We start from the raw sequence: 16,361 nt of genomic DNA, 5'->3' as shown, positions 1-16,361 counted from the left end.
AAATATATGCATATAAACCTACATCAGAAAGGGAATACAAGGAAATTATTTTGAGCATTATATTAAAATTTTCACTTCAATTTATAATCATTTAATTGTTGCCTTAAAAGGAGAATCTCAATTCTTTGCTTTAGCAACTAGTTTAGTTTGACTATGCAAAACTGTGATCTTAGGCAAGCTCAATACATTTCATCTGTAAAAAAGAAAAAATTCTCATCTTATTTCATCCATGAATTCATATGCCTAAAGTTACATGTGTTAGATTTGATTTTTGCTTTTTTTTTTAAAAATTGATAATGTTTTCTTGTCACCTCCTTATCCCCCACCCTACCCAATTAAAGAAAAAGGGAAAAAAATCCTTGGCACAAGTATGGATATTCACGTAAAACAAATTTTTGTATTGGCCACGTCCAAAAATAAATATCTCTTTCTGTATTTGAGTTCATCACTTCTGTCAAGAAATGGGTAGCGTGCTTCATCTTTAGTCCTCTGAAATCATGGTTGGTCATTGGATGGATCAGAATTAAGTCTTTCAGAGTTTGTCTTTATAATATTTTTATGTGGTTTTGCTAATTTCACTCAGTATTAGTTCATACAGTTTTCCCATGTTTCCCTGAAAACTGGCCCTTTGGTCATTTCTTATGACATGATGGTATTCCATTGCATTCCTATACCGTAATTTGTTAAACTGTTCCCCAATTTATAAGCATCTCTTTAGTTTTTAGTTCTTTGCTACTATAAAATAGCTATTTAAAAAAAATGAGTTCTTGTCCTTTTTTAACTTCTTTGTGTTAGAGGTCTACTAGTAATATTTTTGGGTGAAATGATACGAACAGCTTAATAACATTTGGGGCATGGTTTCATTGTTTTCTAGAATGGCTAGACCAGTTCACAGCTCCACTAACAGCAAATAATTACGTGTTTTTCCATAACTGTTCCAACATTTGTCATTTTCTTATCTTGTCCATTTTTTTTAATCTAATAGGAATGAAATAGAACCTCGGTGTTGCTTTTATTTGCATTTCCCTAATTATTAGGCATTTGGTGCCAATGGCTCTTGTTATAAATTTGCATCAGTTCCTTATATACTTTGGAAATAAAACCATTATCCAAGAAATTTTGCAAAGATTTTTTTCCTTGTTTCCCTTCTAATTTTAGCTGCATTGGTTTTGTTTGTGCAAAAAAAATTATGTAATCAGAGTTATCTAATTTGAATTTCTGTGATAAAATTGTTCCTATTTGATCATGAAGTCTTCTACATCTGTAGATCTGAAAGGTAATTTCTTCCTTGCGCCTCTCATTTTTTTATAATGTGTACCTTTATATCTGAGTCATGCATCCATTTGGAGGTATAAAGTGTGAGATGTTGGCCCCTACCTAATTTCTGCCTGACTTCTCAATAGCTGTGGTTCTTGAGCTGCTGTATTTGTTTTCTTCCATAATTTATATACCTGTTCCATTCCACTGATCATCTTTATATTGCTTTGGTTTTGATGATTTACTCTTTGTGGTATAGTTTGAGATGTGGCACTGCTAGACCATCTTCCTTCCCACCTATTTCATTATTTCCCTTGAGATTCTTGACCTTTACTTCCGTTATTTTTTTTTTCTAGTTACAGCAAGTAATCCTTTGGTAATCTGGTATAGCATTGAATATGTAAATCAGTTTAGATAGCATTGTCATTTTTAGTACATTGGCTCAGCCTACCCATGAGCAATTAATATTTCTCTGATTATTTAGTCCTGTCTTTATTTCCATAAAGTATACTTTGTAGTTTTACTCATATACTTAGAAGTGGTATTAATATAGTTCCTATATGTGTTTTAATAAAAGACTCCCAAGTATTGATAACCTACTATGGTTGTTTTCAAGTGGAATTTATCTTTTTTGCTTGCTGCTGGGCTTTACTGGTCACATTGCATTTTAGGGCTTTAAACACACAGCAATAACTATTGTACACTTTCCATATACAATGTAGGACAGTATTTCATGAATTGTTTTTGTAATGTTGAGGTACCAGGTAATCTACAAATACACCATAATGTTCCCAAGATGATATCTCCCAGTTTAGAATTCAAACAGCAATGAAATGAGTATAAAATACAAAAACATTATTCAAACAACAGTAATAGTAGTTTTACTATATCAACTTTTCATCAGAACTAGAAATCTTGTAATTTACTTAGCTTTCAGAGATGTTGGTAAATAAATGTTCATTGTATAACACAACTCATAATCTTATTTTTAAATCCTTTTTTTCCATTAGCTTTCACAGCGCCCGTGCAAGTAAAAGGTTTTGCATTTTTAAGAAGCATTCAGAAGACTTGAGGTACAGATTTAATTTTAATCAAATGATAACATTTGAGCAATTTAAATTTTAATACTAGCGTTTTATCATTTTGCATTTAATACAGTCTTATACTAAAGGTTCAAGGTCTCTCATGCCCTTATAGAATCAGGCAACCCTGTTCTTACTGAAGCAAAACATTCTACCAATTTTGATTGTCAAAAGGTGCTTCAGGATAGTTCTGTTAATTGACTTGGACTTCAGTTTCTGAAATATTTTCTGAATAAGTCATATAGTATAAAAGTTTTCAGAATTCTACCTTTTATTTCAAAATCAGACTTTTATTTTATTATTTTTTTTTATTTTATTTAATTTTTTTATATTATTTTTTTCTTTTCTTTCTTTTTTTTTTTAAGGCAATAGAGGTTAAGTGACTCACCCAGGGTCACACAGCTAGTAAGTGTCAAGTGTTTGGTTTGAGGCTGAATTTGAACTCAGGTCCTCCTAACTTAAGGGCTGGTACTCTATTCACTGCGCCACCTAGCTGCCCCAAAAATCAGACTTTCATAAATAGGAGACAAAATATTTACTCCTGCAAAAATGACCTCTATGTGAGCATTTCAAATGTCAGTGATTAAGATTATTTCTCTAATGCCCACATCTAAAAAAACAAGAATATGTGACCAGAGCTATTAATCTTAGGCTATTGAGTTCCCCTTTCCTCTTAATCTTCCTTTTCTTCTTCTTCCATTATCTATCTTTGTTGAAATAGTTGCTTAAATACATTGCTATTTGAAACATTCATTCTAAGACAACCTTGAGAGATAGGTACCAAGTTAACCAGTACATACAGTTCAGAAGTTTTCAGTGGTGAAAAAGTATAGCTTTGGTAAATATAAGGGACTTCCCATCCATAACCTTTGATTTTAACATTCATATATGTACATACATACATACATGCATGCATGCATCTATCCATACCTACATACATACATATAAAATAGAGAAACTTCTTTTTAACAGAATAGCACATATCAAATGGTGGAGCCCTTGCAGCTAGGATAAAGTCTAAATGCAGAGACAATTTTGATTTTATGCTTAAAAAATAAAATTTCTATAAAAACAACAATGAATAAATTAGAAAAAAGTTTTAAATGATTGTTAATTTTTTAGGTACTACATTTATTAACAGTGGCCTTTAAAATAATAATGAATTTTTAAAATTATATTATTCCAAAAAACATTGAATCTTTAAGCTAATTATTCTTGATGGTATTGTCCAATACATTTAAAAAAAAAAAACCTTTGGTCTGTATTCATGTGGGTATGATATGTCAGTTTTCCAATGGACTAGCCTAATTAAAAATAGGCCACTTTCTATATATGAGCTTTAATGTATATTTACTTATACTAGTTAGCTGGTTATTTTTGACTTTGTTAAATTAACATTATTCAGTAACATAAATATTGAAATTGAAAAATTATTCCTCTCTTTCCCCTTTATAATCAGTGTTTATCTTTCATTGCTTATATTTTTACTATGCAAAGGAATTTTCTTTGAAGTCATTGTAAATCCTGGGATTAGAATGAAGATATGATTTCCTTTTATCACATGTGTATTGATTTGCCAGCTGTGCATTGTTTTAGATTTTGTCACAAATGCCAAGATATACATGATACTCTCTTTGATGAAAAGAAACTTACCAAGACATTTTAATTAGGGGAAAATATGTTTATGTATCTCATATTTAATTAAGTGCCCTAAGAGTAATTCAGGCAAAAGGAGGGGATGAAGGGGGCAGATAAGTGGTCAAGAAAAAAAGGTAGAATTTGATAGGGAATTTAAAAATTGGTAGGACTTAAGGGGGTGGAAGTGAGACAGAGAGTCTAAGTGGAAGTAGTGACATGAAGAAAGATATGAAAGTTGGAAAGTATAGCTTGTTTGCAGGGAATGCCTGGCTACATACAGGAATGGTGAATCTCAGCTTCGAGGCCATGTGTGGCCCTCTAGGCCCTTGGGTGTGGCCTTTTGACTGAGTCCAAGTTTTACAGGACAAATCCTTTTATTAAGGGGATTTGTTCTCTGAAGTTTGGATTCTGTCAAAGGGCCGCACCTGAGGCCACAGGTTCTCCACCCGTGGTAGCTGCTTATAGGGGGAGTAGTGGGAAATAAGGTTGTGCTATTTTGTGAAATTTTGAATGCAAGAAAATTGAATTTAGATGGTGGGTAATAAGGACTTTGAAGTATTGTAAGATAATTAAGTAGACAGTGAAGTTCAGAACGGATTGGAGAGAGAGATAGAACCTCCAAGTAGGAAGACTCGTTAAATTACTACTGTTGTAGTCCACATATATGATAATTGGTAGCTGAAATAAGATGGTGGTAGAAGGAATAAAAAAACAGCTTCAGGATGCACTTTGTGGGGAAAAATCAGTATGATTTAATGACTCTAGGAATTGGGAGGAGGTGGGGTAGATGTAAGGAAAATGGAAAATACAAAGTTATCAAATGACTGAAGCTTGGCTAATATAGGGGTAAATTTAGTAGACATAGTGAAATTAAGGGGAGAGGCTGGATTAGTGGATGAAGTGACAGATTCCATTTGTATTTTTTATGTATCCATGTTTAATAATAATAACTGGTATTTGTATTAATATTTTCAAATAACTTCCTAAAAAAACAACCTGTGACATTGTTGGTTATTTAAGAGTAGTATTAAAGATATCAGTGGGTTGAACTTCAAGTGTGTATCCATTGAGACTGTGGTAATTGATCATTGCAAAGAAATGATTAAGAAGAGAATGTGTCTTTTTACTTTGTAAGTCATCCATCTGTTCTCTAATTTTATCCCCACAGTAACACTGAAGTACATTTGACAAATATTATATTCTTGTTTTGTGAATGGGCAATGGCACAGAAAAATTGTGACTTTCCCAAAGTTACATGATCTAGTCATTAGTGGATTAGGCTACAAGAACCTCAATCTTCACATGCTTAACTTTTGAAAGAAATATATATGGAAATATTTCAAATAGTAAAAGTTAGAGCTTAGTGAAAGCATTCATTTCAACTTGTTTGCTTCACACATACTAATTTCTTTTTCCTTAACAATTATTTGTCGTAGTAGAATTTTCTAGAAAAAATGTTAGAAATAGTCATTATGATAGTGAATATTATTGTTATAAGGAAAATAATCAATGAAATTTTATAGGAACTTAAAAGGTGAAACACTTGAATATCCATTTTTTTTCTCTCCTAGGGGCATTACTGTAGTGTGCCTTAATTGTGATTTCCTAACTGATGTTTCTGGTGTAGATAATATGGCCACACATTTAAGTGAAAGTGACACTCACACATGCCAAGTTATTAAAGAAAATAGTAAGTATTTATGTATTGTATTACTTTTAATAAAACATTTTAGTTAACTACAACATTGGCCCAGTTGTCATTTCTTGCTTTTAAAGGTAAAACTTTTCTTCTTATTTCAGTGCCTGTTTCCATCTCAAGTTGTGAACAACTTCCAGAGTAAGTTGATTTTTTTTTCAGAGTACTTTATGTACTGGTGGCTGTTAGCACTGCTGGATTTTTCAAATGCCATTGACAGAACCAAAAAAATATTGAAGAGTGTAGGTGTGTATGTGTTTGTGTGTGTGCACTTGTTTTTTGTTTGTTTAAGGTACTTGTTGTAAGTGGTTTCTGCTCTGTGTGGGGCTTATGACCCTGGTATAAGACAAAATGGAATTTCCTAAATTCATAGGCCTAGGTGTTTTCAATCATTAACATTCCTTGACCAGTGGCCAACATTATTCAATTCTTTCCAGTTCACAAATGGTATTAGGTACTTATTTTACCTGATCTTTCTGTCAGGTTTTTAACATCTATTTTTCTTCTTGTTGGCTTTATTCTGAAATAACTTTTGCTATTATAGTCCTTTCAAACCTTGCTTAATTTATGTCTTTTCTTTTACAGTATCTAATATGTTGACATCAGTATGTTTTGCATTAAATAATATAGGTGTTTGTCTTTTTGATCTGTCCTGTCTTGTTTCTTAATTGATTTCTTATTTGTAAGTCTGAGTTTGAGGTCAGTTAACTCTTCTTTCTTTCCATTCTTTGTCTGTTATTTTGCTATTTTTCTTATTTTTCAGATGCAGAAGCAGCCCAGAGATTTCAAAAAATGTCCAGGGTATATCTGGACAGTGTCCCCCTCCGATGGACACAACTGGTGCCTGTTCTCCCTTACCAAGGATCGTGAATAGTCTGACTATGGAACCTGCTCCAGGTTGTCGCCTCAAGCAATCAGATCTTGGGGAGAGTGCCTTGCTACATGGCTGGCCTCCCGTAAGTCTGATGCTGATGTGGCCTAGAAGGCCACAAGGCACACCAAGTTGAGCATAGTTCCCACTGGGGGCTGTGGCTCTTCTTTTTAATCTTTGGTCCAGTTCTAGCCAGTAAGCCCGGCAGCCCATTGCTTCAATATCTTAGTCCTGATGTAGTTTGAAGTTTGAAGCTTGTTCATTTTGGCTGCAGTCTTTTAAATTGCATTCTTTCATTAATTTTCCAAATGGAAAGCGCAGACTTCCAAAACTTAAGTTCAAGTTCAAGGTGTAGACAAGCTGCAGTTTTCTTGCCCATGACCATCATATCACAGCAATTGCATTCCGGACCAGCACTATTTTTACTCTCATTTATAATTTGCTATTCATTGTCACTCCTACAATTTTTTTTACCAGTACTGATTTTTAAACTTTCCATTCATTGATTAGGTGAAATTTATGTTGTTTTCCTCCATGTTTGTTTGTGTTCATATTTCTTTGTTTTTCTCTCATAGCTTTTTGCTTCATTTTATAGAATTTCTTATATTTAAAATTGTCACCAAGTTTCATATAGCTGCTTGTTTCACAACTCTTAAATCTCAATATTGTCCAAACTGTTATGTGAGGCCATAAAGCATTTTGAAAATTCTATGCATCTCAGATCACCTAGATAAATAATGCTAATCATGACTAATGATAACTTAACAGTGGTCAGAATGAAGACCCTGGGTACTTCTAAAGAATAATTAACTTTAAAAACTTAACAAATAAAACCACAATTTAAAACTACTTGGAATAAAATTTTTAAATTAAATTTAGAAACTACTTAGAATAAAAATTTTAAATTAATTTTCTATACATAAAACTTGCTTTCTAAAGAAAATGTTTTCTCTTAAAAAAGAAAAAAACCTTCCTGAATTCCAGGTGTGTAATGTTTACCTAGCCAATAACTTAAATTCTTTAGGAAATGCTGTCAGATTCAAAGGTTATATAAGATTATATACTTAATGGACTCTGATATTATATACCTCCATTATCCCCAGTTATTGTATGTTTTGGGTTTTGTTGGGGGGACAAGATTGGAAGTTAGTTTGGTGTGTTTACTTTTACTAATATTAAACCCAGACATAATATATAGATATTTACTAATTTTCTTTTACTTAGGAACAATATAAGTGTTAAAAATAGTGTTTACTACATAAGCATTTTTTAAAAATCTAAAAAACACAAAACTGCAGTCTATGACAGTTAATGTGTATCAGAGGTCTTAAAACCAGCTCTCCTTACTCTGCCACACTACCCTAAAATTTTTAAGATGTAATTTAAATATGATTTTATGATGAATAATATTAACCATATATCCTGTGATTTATTTATATATCCCAATTAAAACTCTTGTATGGCCCTTCTAAATCTGAATCATCGTCATCATTATTATTAGTAAGTGCTTTATTCACTTTGAAAGTGGGACCAGAAATGGGCCTGGAAGCCTCTGTCATGCAACTTATAGTGTTACCTAGTCCAAGTCTTTCATTTAATATCTCAATTTCTTGACCAATAAAATCACAACACTTTATAAAGTGTTAAATGTTTTTTTCTCATTTGATTCTCACAAACCTTCAAGGTAGATAGTACCAGTATTCTCACCATTTTACAGATGAGAAAACTGAGATTACACAAGCAGTAAATCTTAGCCATGACTTGAAACCAGATCTTACTTTACCAGTTCAGTGTTCTTTCTACAACATCTAGCTTCTTTATGCCCTATCTCTAAGTGAGGGTAATAAAAACACTTGGTAACTGTATAATTTGATGAAGTATTTAAGAAAAATAAAATTAAGTTTTTAAATACACAACTTTTAAAAAACACAACTTTGTGGTCCATTTGTTTCATAATATTACAACTGGTTAGTATACAGATTATTGATTTTTTTTAAAAAAATGATATAATCAGATATCTAATTACTTCCCTAGAAATATAAGCTACCATGTTGAGTTAAAGTAAAACTCTTTGTTATGCATTAGGTTTGGCCTTCTATAATCTTATTAGACTCAAACCTATGGCCAAAGTGGAATAGACACCTAAGTGGTTCATTGGATAGAGCATTTGGACCTAGAGTTCAAATTTAGCCTTAAACATTTAATAGTTGTGTGACCCTGGGCAAGTCATTTAAACTCAGTCTAACTCAGTAATGTATGCACTGTTTAAATACTAGTTATAATTAGCTTAAAGTAGATAATGCTTGAAACAGAAAAGTTGTAGTTAGGAGTCCATTTTTATACAATTATAGTAAAAAAAAAAAAGGATTTTTTTTTAAGTGCAAAGTAAATTGTTTTTATGAAAGGAGCCACATTTCATTGACTATGTTAGCTATGTAATCAAAAGTACTTGCTAAGCTTTTACTATATAATCAAAGATAACACAAGTTTTGGTTCCTAAGATTGTTTAAAACTATATTTCCTTAACCATACCAATTATTATGTTAAATAATACAAAATATTTAAAACCCTGTTTGGTCATAATAATTCCATTTTAAATGATAAGGATGTAGTTTCTGCTTGAGATGTTACACTGATAATTATATAGATTACAAATTCCTGATTTCCCAAAATTGATTAAGAATTATTCATTCTATTCAGTGTTGGCATTTGTTTTATTCTTGTTAATGTTTTCTTATAGTTAATTGTAAGTTGTCATAATGCAATATATACTGATACTTTAAAAGAAAAATTGTTTACATATTTTCTTCAGTATGTTTGCTATATTTGTAACATAAATTCAGGGTAAAATAATTAAAATAAATGCAAATGGTTTTATGTAGCACTAACAAAGTCATTATTAATATCCAGTAAAAATAACCATTAGTAAAAGTAATTTTTGAACTGTATCCATAGAGAGCACAATGATATTGAAGAAGACTTTCTTTGTCAACATCACTTTTCATTGACTAGTCAGTTATTATTTAACAGTTAGGATGGATAGCATTTCAGTTTCAGATGAATAGTATTTCAAACATTAGTGGTTTTCCCTATAAAATTGAAGTTAATATATTTATGTCTTATTTTAAAAATATTGTTCCATACATGCATAGTCATTAAACTTCATGAGGTTATGAATCACTTAATTCTTGATTAATTACATTTCATATCAGATATGCTAAACAGCTCCCAACTTAAACAGATTGAAATTAAACTTTATGCAGTATCATCTGAGATTTCTAAAACAGGCCTTTGAAAAGTTAAATTTTGTATTGAAACTGAAGACTTACAATATTTCATAGGAAACAGACTTTCCACCATCTCTACGTAAGCATTTTCTTATATAATAAACACAGGAAATCAATGATGGTAATAGAATCAAAGTTAGTTCTCCTTTGATTTTATGGCATTCAGAATAGCCTATTTATAATAATCTGACCTAGCATTATTTTGGATAGTTTAAAAAACATATTGCATCTTAAGTTTTAACTGGTAATTATATTGTAACCTTTTAGTTCATTAAAGTATTTATCTCTTTAAAAAAAAAACTTAAAAAAACTTGCTTTTAAACATAAGTGAAAATAATTTTTAAAATGTCTAGCTGCAAAAATTTTAAATATTAACAGCTCCTTCAGCAAACAGTTTGATTTATCATTTGGATAGCATTTGACTGTTATGAAATAACAGATTTATTATCTAACATGCTTACTGACTACTTAAAACAAAATTTCTAAGTGCTTATATGACTATAAATTCCTGGTTAAAGTTTCTTATCATTTGGAAAAATTAAAGGAGCATGTTTTATATATAAATCTTCATATGATCAAGTCTTTATATTCTGTTTCTACTTTAAAATACTTACTGAAAATGTATACAATAATTTGTGCATGAATCTGTATATTTACAGTATAATTTTCTTTTAAGCATGAAAAAATAGGAATTAGATATTTTATTGCTTAAAAGACAAGTAAAATCTCGAATACCTATTTTACTTCCATTAGGTTAAAGAATGAAATAATCACTATGGAAAAAGAAGCTAAACCTGAGGTAATATTTTATTTTTCACCTTAGAGGTTATTAAAATAAAATATACTAAGTATTTTGAATGTAAAAATGTTTTCATTTTAGTAGTAACATTTACCAAAAAAAGGTAACATATTTTTTCTATTAATAGAACTTAATTTTACTTTAAAATATTAAAGTAAGGTTTTCAATTTACATGTCAGTAAGGTTTAGCAATGTATAATTTTTACAAAGTCTTCATGTATTTCATATTGCCACTATTTAGTCAACCGAGTAAATAATGGTGGTAAATTTTATATACTTGAAAGTCTATAGAACAAGAAGAAGCCCTTTTGGGTGAATTTATTTTCTGCCCAATCTTAACTTGCCAAGTGCCTTAACATTTTAACTATTTTAATATAAATCTTTCTTTAAAAATAAAATCTTATCTTGAGAGACAGCATGGCATAGTGGACTGTATGTTGGACTTAGAGTCAGGGATACCTGGGTTCAGATCCTGTTACTAGCTGTGTGACCCTGGGCAAGTCACTTAACCTCTCCACGCCTCAGTTTCCTCATCTGTAAAATGGGGATAATTCTAACACTTACCTATTTATATAGCTTAAATAAGAGACACATACAAATTGCTTTGTAAATGACTTGAAGAGGCACTATATAAATGCAAACTATTATCATCTTTCTAAACAGCAACTGAATATAACTTAAAACTTTTGTTCTTAACCAGCGTCCTCATTATGAACAACTCTTTGTTGCATATGTAGCTGTAGCTATAAATGCAGGTGCAGGTGGCATAGCCTATGGGGTAGAAGGAACCTTGATTACTACTCTGCTGTGGAACTGGCCTTTTTGAATAGTATCTCATAATGACTTGGTTTTAAATCGTTTGCTTCTTATAAAAGTAGCATGAAGAATGTGTAGATCAGTGTAAGAAAGCTGCTTTTTTGCAAATAGTTGGATCAGAGGCTAAAGTAGATTTCTTTTAAGTTCTTCACTTCAGAAAAATCATCACTATCTTCATTATTAGGATCAGTGTCCTTTGACTTGTCCAGGAGCATCTAAAACATCTGTTATTTCTACATTACTAACACAGATGACCCACAGGTATTGTCAGCTTTTGCCTGTGCTCTTTTCCCTCATTTGTTTAGGTATGAATCAGGAATATTCCATAGTATTTCAAGAATTCAGTATTGGGGATAAACTTCTGCAAATAGTACATATTAGTCTGCAGTTTTCTCTATAGCCAAAATTCCCAGGATGTACCATCTGTACCATCTCTAACATCATAACAAGATTGGACATTTGGTGTGATGTCTGCATGATTTCTTATGAAATCTCTTCTGAAGTTAGATTTCCTGTTCTGTAACACATAATAGTTTATCATTTGGATCATTGAGTACTTAACATTAGCAGGTAAAAGATGGTAAAATATTCCCAGGCAATAATCCTGCAGCTTCAGGACAGATTATAATTGTCTTAAAATAAGGAAGCCTTTGCTACACTCCAGTAAGGTAATGATTCTCAAATGAACCTTTACTGAAGGTTTGTTGGGTTTTTTTTAAAGGATGCTACAGCCAGTCAAGATGTTTCTTTGTCTGTCTGTTAGCACTAGAATAATGAAATTTTCTGATTACTAAAGGTATAATTTTTTTGACAGCCTGCAGCATTCACATATATAAGAACAGTTACTGTCCTTCACAGTCTTAAGACCTAGGGGCAGTTAAGTTACTAGTACTTGCCAGGGTAGATAAACCCTGGCACAGATAGATGGATTTATGGTCTCATTGATTTAGATTTAGTTTCCTCCAGTAATGCAGATTATAATCCTTCTATGCCTATCTATCCTCCACCATTCCTGTTCATGTACTCCTAAAAATCATATATGCAGAGACAAAAATGAACTTTTTACGTTAGTATTATAAAGCTGGCCATGGGGCTACGCTGTTCTCAAAAAATAATTTTCTAGAAAAAGCTACAACATTTTCTTGAGATTTGTGAATGTTGACTGTTTTTCACCAGCTAAATCGAAATTTTAAATCTTGTTGTTACTTAAAACACCAAAGCCACAAGTTCATGTTGCTTAGTCAACAGAGAAACATTTTGCCTTTTTAAATTAGTATTTGACCAAATATAGTGGCATTAATTTTGTCACTGAATCACTACTAAATGTAGTTTGGGTATTCAAAGTTAGTGGTTTCCATGGTACTACATGAGTCAACAGCTTAAGTTGATTCTTAGTATTGATGACATACCACATAGGTTTAAAAAAAAATGTGCTGCTACAGCATTTGCCTGTGCTTGCCATTTTCAGAAAATCTCTATTTTTTCTCTCTTTAATTTAGCATAGCTTTTTTATGCTTCTTCCTTTGCCACTTTGCCTTCACAAAGAGGTTAGGATCTGGATTGTAGAATGAATGGCTTCTACAATTCAGTTAGATCTTAGAATAGATTTGCTTATTCATGTATTGCATTTTATGACTTAGTTTGTCAATATAGCAACTGGGGAAGTATTCATGGAATTGTTAAATTGACATACATTAATTCACCAGAGCATTCTAGTACTTTCCAGGAACTCCTGGGTTCAAGGGGGCTTTTTCTATTTCTCCAGCTCCTCTTAGCATGCAGAGCATTGCTGGAAAAAGATAAAAAAAAAAATCTGTTGTCTGTACTATTTGAAGGTAAACAGTCTCATCTGGGTCTTTTAACATTTGTCAGCATTCCTTTTAATGACTTTTAGTAGATGTTCTGCCATCACGGCTTGTTCCAGACATTTTCTGCTTCCCTCAAGTCCCCAGTTCCTTCTCTGCTCTCCTCACTCTGAATTTATATTCATTCATTTCTTGCTTTACTCAGAATATTGAGGCCTTCAGTTGTAACTATGACCCCCTTTTAACTTCTTTCTTTCAGGAGGTGGGTAGCCTGCTTCATCTCTGCACTTGTGATTGGTTATTGAATTGAACAGAGTTTTTAAGTCTTTTAAAGTTGCCTTTAAGAAGATGTTATTGTATACATTGTTCTCCTTCATACAAGTCTTCTAAGGTTTCTCTAAAACCATTTCTTTTGCTATTTTTAAAATACTGAATCTTAAAAGCTTTCTGAGAAACTAATTTTCTAGTGGGATATCAAGTTCCTCAGGAAAAAGAATTGAATGTATTTGTCACTCTAACACTAAATTTATTTTTTAAGTCTGATTCCTTTTGTTTTTTATACCATAGTCATTTTCTCAAGTTCCTCACCACCCATTAACCCCCAATTATAACCACATGTAATTAATTACATTTTTAATTTCATGTAAATTAATTACACAAATGAGGAGAGCACCTGACATCACATTGGTTGCCACATTCTACACTTCACTTAAAATCAAAGGCAGGATACAGGATGTAGAGGGTGTAAAGAATTGTTCAGCTATGAGTTGGATTCAATGGCTGGCCAGTCTCTTTTCTGAGCTTCAGTCCCATATTACCTGTTGCCTGTTGGACATTTTAAGCTGGATCACAGGCCTAGCAGCATCACAAACCCAGCATGTCCAAAACTGAATTCCTGTCTTTCTTATCAAACCCTGCCTTCTTCTACAGTTCTCTATTTCTGTCAACGAGATCAACATTCTTCTGGTGTCCCAAGTATGTGACATTGGTGTTATTCTAGAATCCTTATTCTACCTTGCCCCCACTTATCCAGTCAATTTCTTCATTTCTACCTTTATAAGATCTCTCACATTTGATACTTTCTCTTCACTAAGATATCTGTCCTCTTAGTTCGTGTATTCATTAATTCTTGCCTAGATGATTGCAACAGCCTCCTAATTGGGCTTCCTGCCTCAATTCTATCCCCAATTCCAGTCTTAACTTCTATAGTGCTTGTCAAAGTGATTTTCCTTAAGCATTTCATTCTTCATGTGAATTAATTCCAGTCTTTCCTCTAGTCTTAAATACAAACCCCCTATATTTAGCTCTTAAAATCCTTCACAGCCTGGCTCAAACCTATCTTTCTAGCCTGACTGGACATTATCCCCCATAATTGGCATTGCCTGTGTTCCTCACGTACAACATTCCATTCCTTTATAGTACCCCATGCTTGTAATGTACTTTCTTCTGACATCTGGCTCATATAATTCCTCTCTTCCTTCAAGATGAAGCTCAAGTGCCATTTTCTACATGTAATCTTTTCCTGATCCTTCTAACAGCTTTTGGAAGGATCACAAAATAACTTGTATATAACTTTTTATTTCTATATCTTTTCTCCGTATTTCTTCTGTATACATGTATTTACGTACTTAGGAATTGTTTCTTTTTGTATCAGTCGCGTACAAGTAGGCCCTTAATAAATGATTCTTCATTGGTTGATTTTGCAGTCCTAGCCAATATAGGTTTTTCAGATTTTTCCTAGATACTAAGCTGAAAGGGTTTTCTTCTGAACAGTTTAGGGTAATCTTAGTTTTAAGATCTTGGGGTTTTTTTAATATCTTAATATTCAACAGATTTCTTTCATAGGAGACAATTAGAAATTACATTGCCTGGAGCTTTTTACTTCATCCAGGGCCATAGAGTTTCTAGCTACTTGTACCTGTGGGAGCATGGAAGAACAGTCCCCACATTTTCTTTTACCTTCTTGCCTTCTTTTGCTTATGTCTGAGTAATTAAAAGTTTTTGTTCTGGTAGCTTCCGTGATATAGATTGCTCACCTTATAGGTTTCTTAAACTTATTTATTGATGCTGGCTACTATACTATATACTATATATACTATACTATACCAGATGTCTAGAGTCACCTCTTAGAAAATATGGGGAAGACTGCCTATTCTGTTTGGAAGAGGGAAAGCCATTTATCTGTTGGACCAAGTAGTTATATGCTTGTAGCACTGCACTGGCAGAGTGTTCATTTATGAAAGTGGAACATGAATCTCCTCAAGATATTGGTCTAGTGGATAGAGGATTAGACTTGAAACCAGAAAACCTTGAGTTCAGATTTGGCCCCAGACACTTATTAACTGCAAACCTCAATTTCTTCCTCTGTAAAATAGCACCTACTTCCTAGAGTGGTTGTGAGAATACAATGAGATAATATTTGTAAAGTGCTTATATAAATGCTAGCTGTTAATATGATAAGATGACAAGAGGGGCGAAAGGTGCCATAATCCTGTTTTGCTATCTGTGGGTTCATAAAGGATAGTAATCAGAGCTTCCTATACCTGTGATTTTTGTCAGTGCAAATATTCCTTCTACAAATCCAGATCCCAGTCCCTCTGTGCCTTAGTAAACAGATTTTTTGAGTTGCTGTGACCAAAAAAATGCATTACTCTAATCATGTTGGCCAACCCAGTGATAAATGTTTTTTAATTTAGCTGGCTTGATCTGTCTGTTCATCTGTGTGCACACATCTTTCATCACTAAGCCCATACTCAGTCTTTCCAGCTTAAAAAAGTTTGTTAGAACATGTGTACTACTGGCTGCTTTCAGAACTCTGAAATCTCCTCTACATAATCATGAGGCATTTAAGTAGCACTTTAGGGAGGGAGAGAGGAAGACTTCCCACTGGATATAATACTCATGAGCTGATACTCAAATGAAGTTAAAATTTCTAAAAGGTGAGGCACCTACAAAAGTGAGAGAACAAACATAGCAAATTTTGCTAGAAGGTAGAGTGCAGGATAGGAAATAGTGTGTAGTAAGCCTGAAAGAGTCAAGTGGACAAACCCAAAGAATTTCTATTTTATTTTACAAATATTTAGTGAACTCTTGATGTTCCCTGTTCAGGG

General features: G+C 32.5%; 1 protein-coding gene across 8 annotated transcripts in view; it reads left to right on the top strand.

Moving 5' to 3' along the window:
* The window catches only part of ZNF280D (zinc finger protein 280D), a 146,174-nt gene that overhangs the window by 59,935 nt on the left and 69,878 nt on the right, over positions 1-16,361 (top strand). For 7 of the 8 annotated variants that reach the window (XR_003567195.1, XR_003567194.1, XM_027840825.1 and 4 more), the window contains 4 exons: positions 2,268-2,330; positions 5,549-5,667; positions 5,778-5,814; positions 10,585-10,630. Coding sequence is in view for 6 of the 8 variants with exons in the window: in XM_027840825.1 (XP_027696626.1) it covers positions 2,268-2,330; positions 5,549-5,667; positions 5,778-5,814; positions 10,585-10,630 (265 nt within the window). In the remaining 2 variants the exon portion in view is untranslated. Of the gene's footprint in view, positions 1-2,267; positions 2,331-5,548; positions 5,668-5,777; positions 5,815-6,436; positions 6,630-10,584; positions 10,631-16,361 lie in introns of all 8 variants that reach the window. The other variant, XM_027840823.1, reaches the window with a different exon arrangement.

Source organism: Vombatus ursinus, unplaced genomic scaffold (assembly GCF_900497805.2).
Source record: "Vombatus ursinus unplaced genomic scaffold, bare-nosed wombat genome assembly UNPS02014848.1, whole genome shotgun sequence".
Classification (NCBI taxonomy): domain Eukaryota; kingdom Metazoa; phylum Chordata; class Mammalia; order Diprotodontia; family Vombatidae; genus Vombatus; species Vombatus ursinus.
The sequence above is the reverse complement of the archived record's forward strand: the minus strand, read 5'-3'. Positions and strand labels throughout refer to the sequence as shown.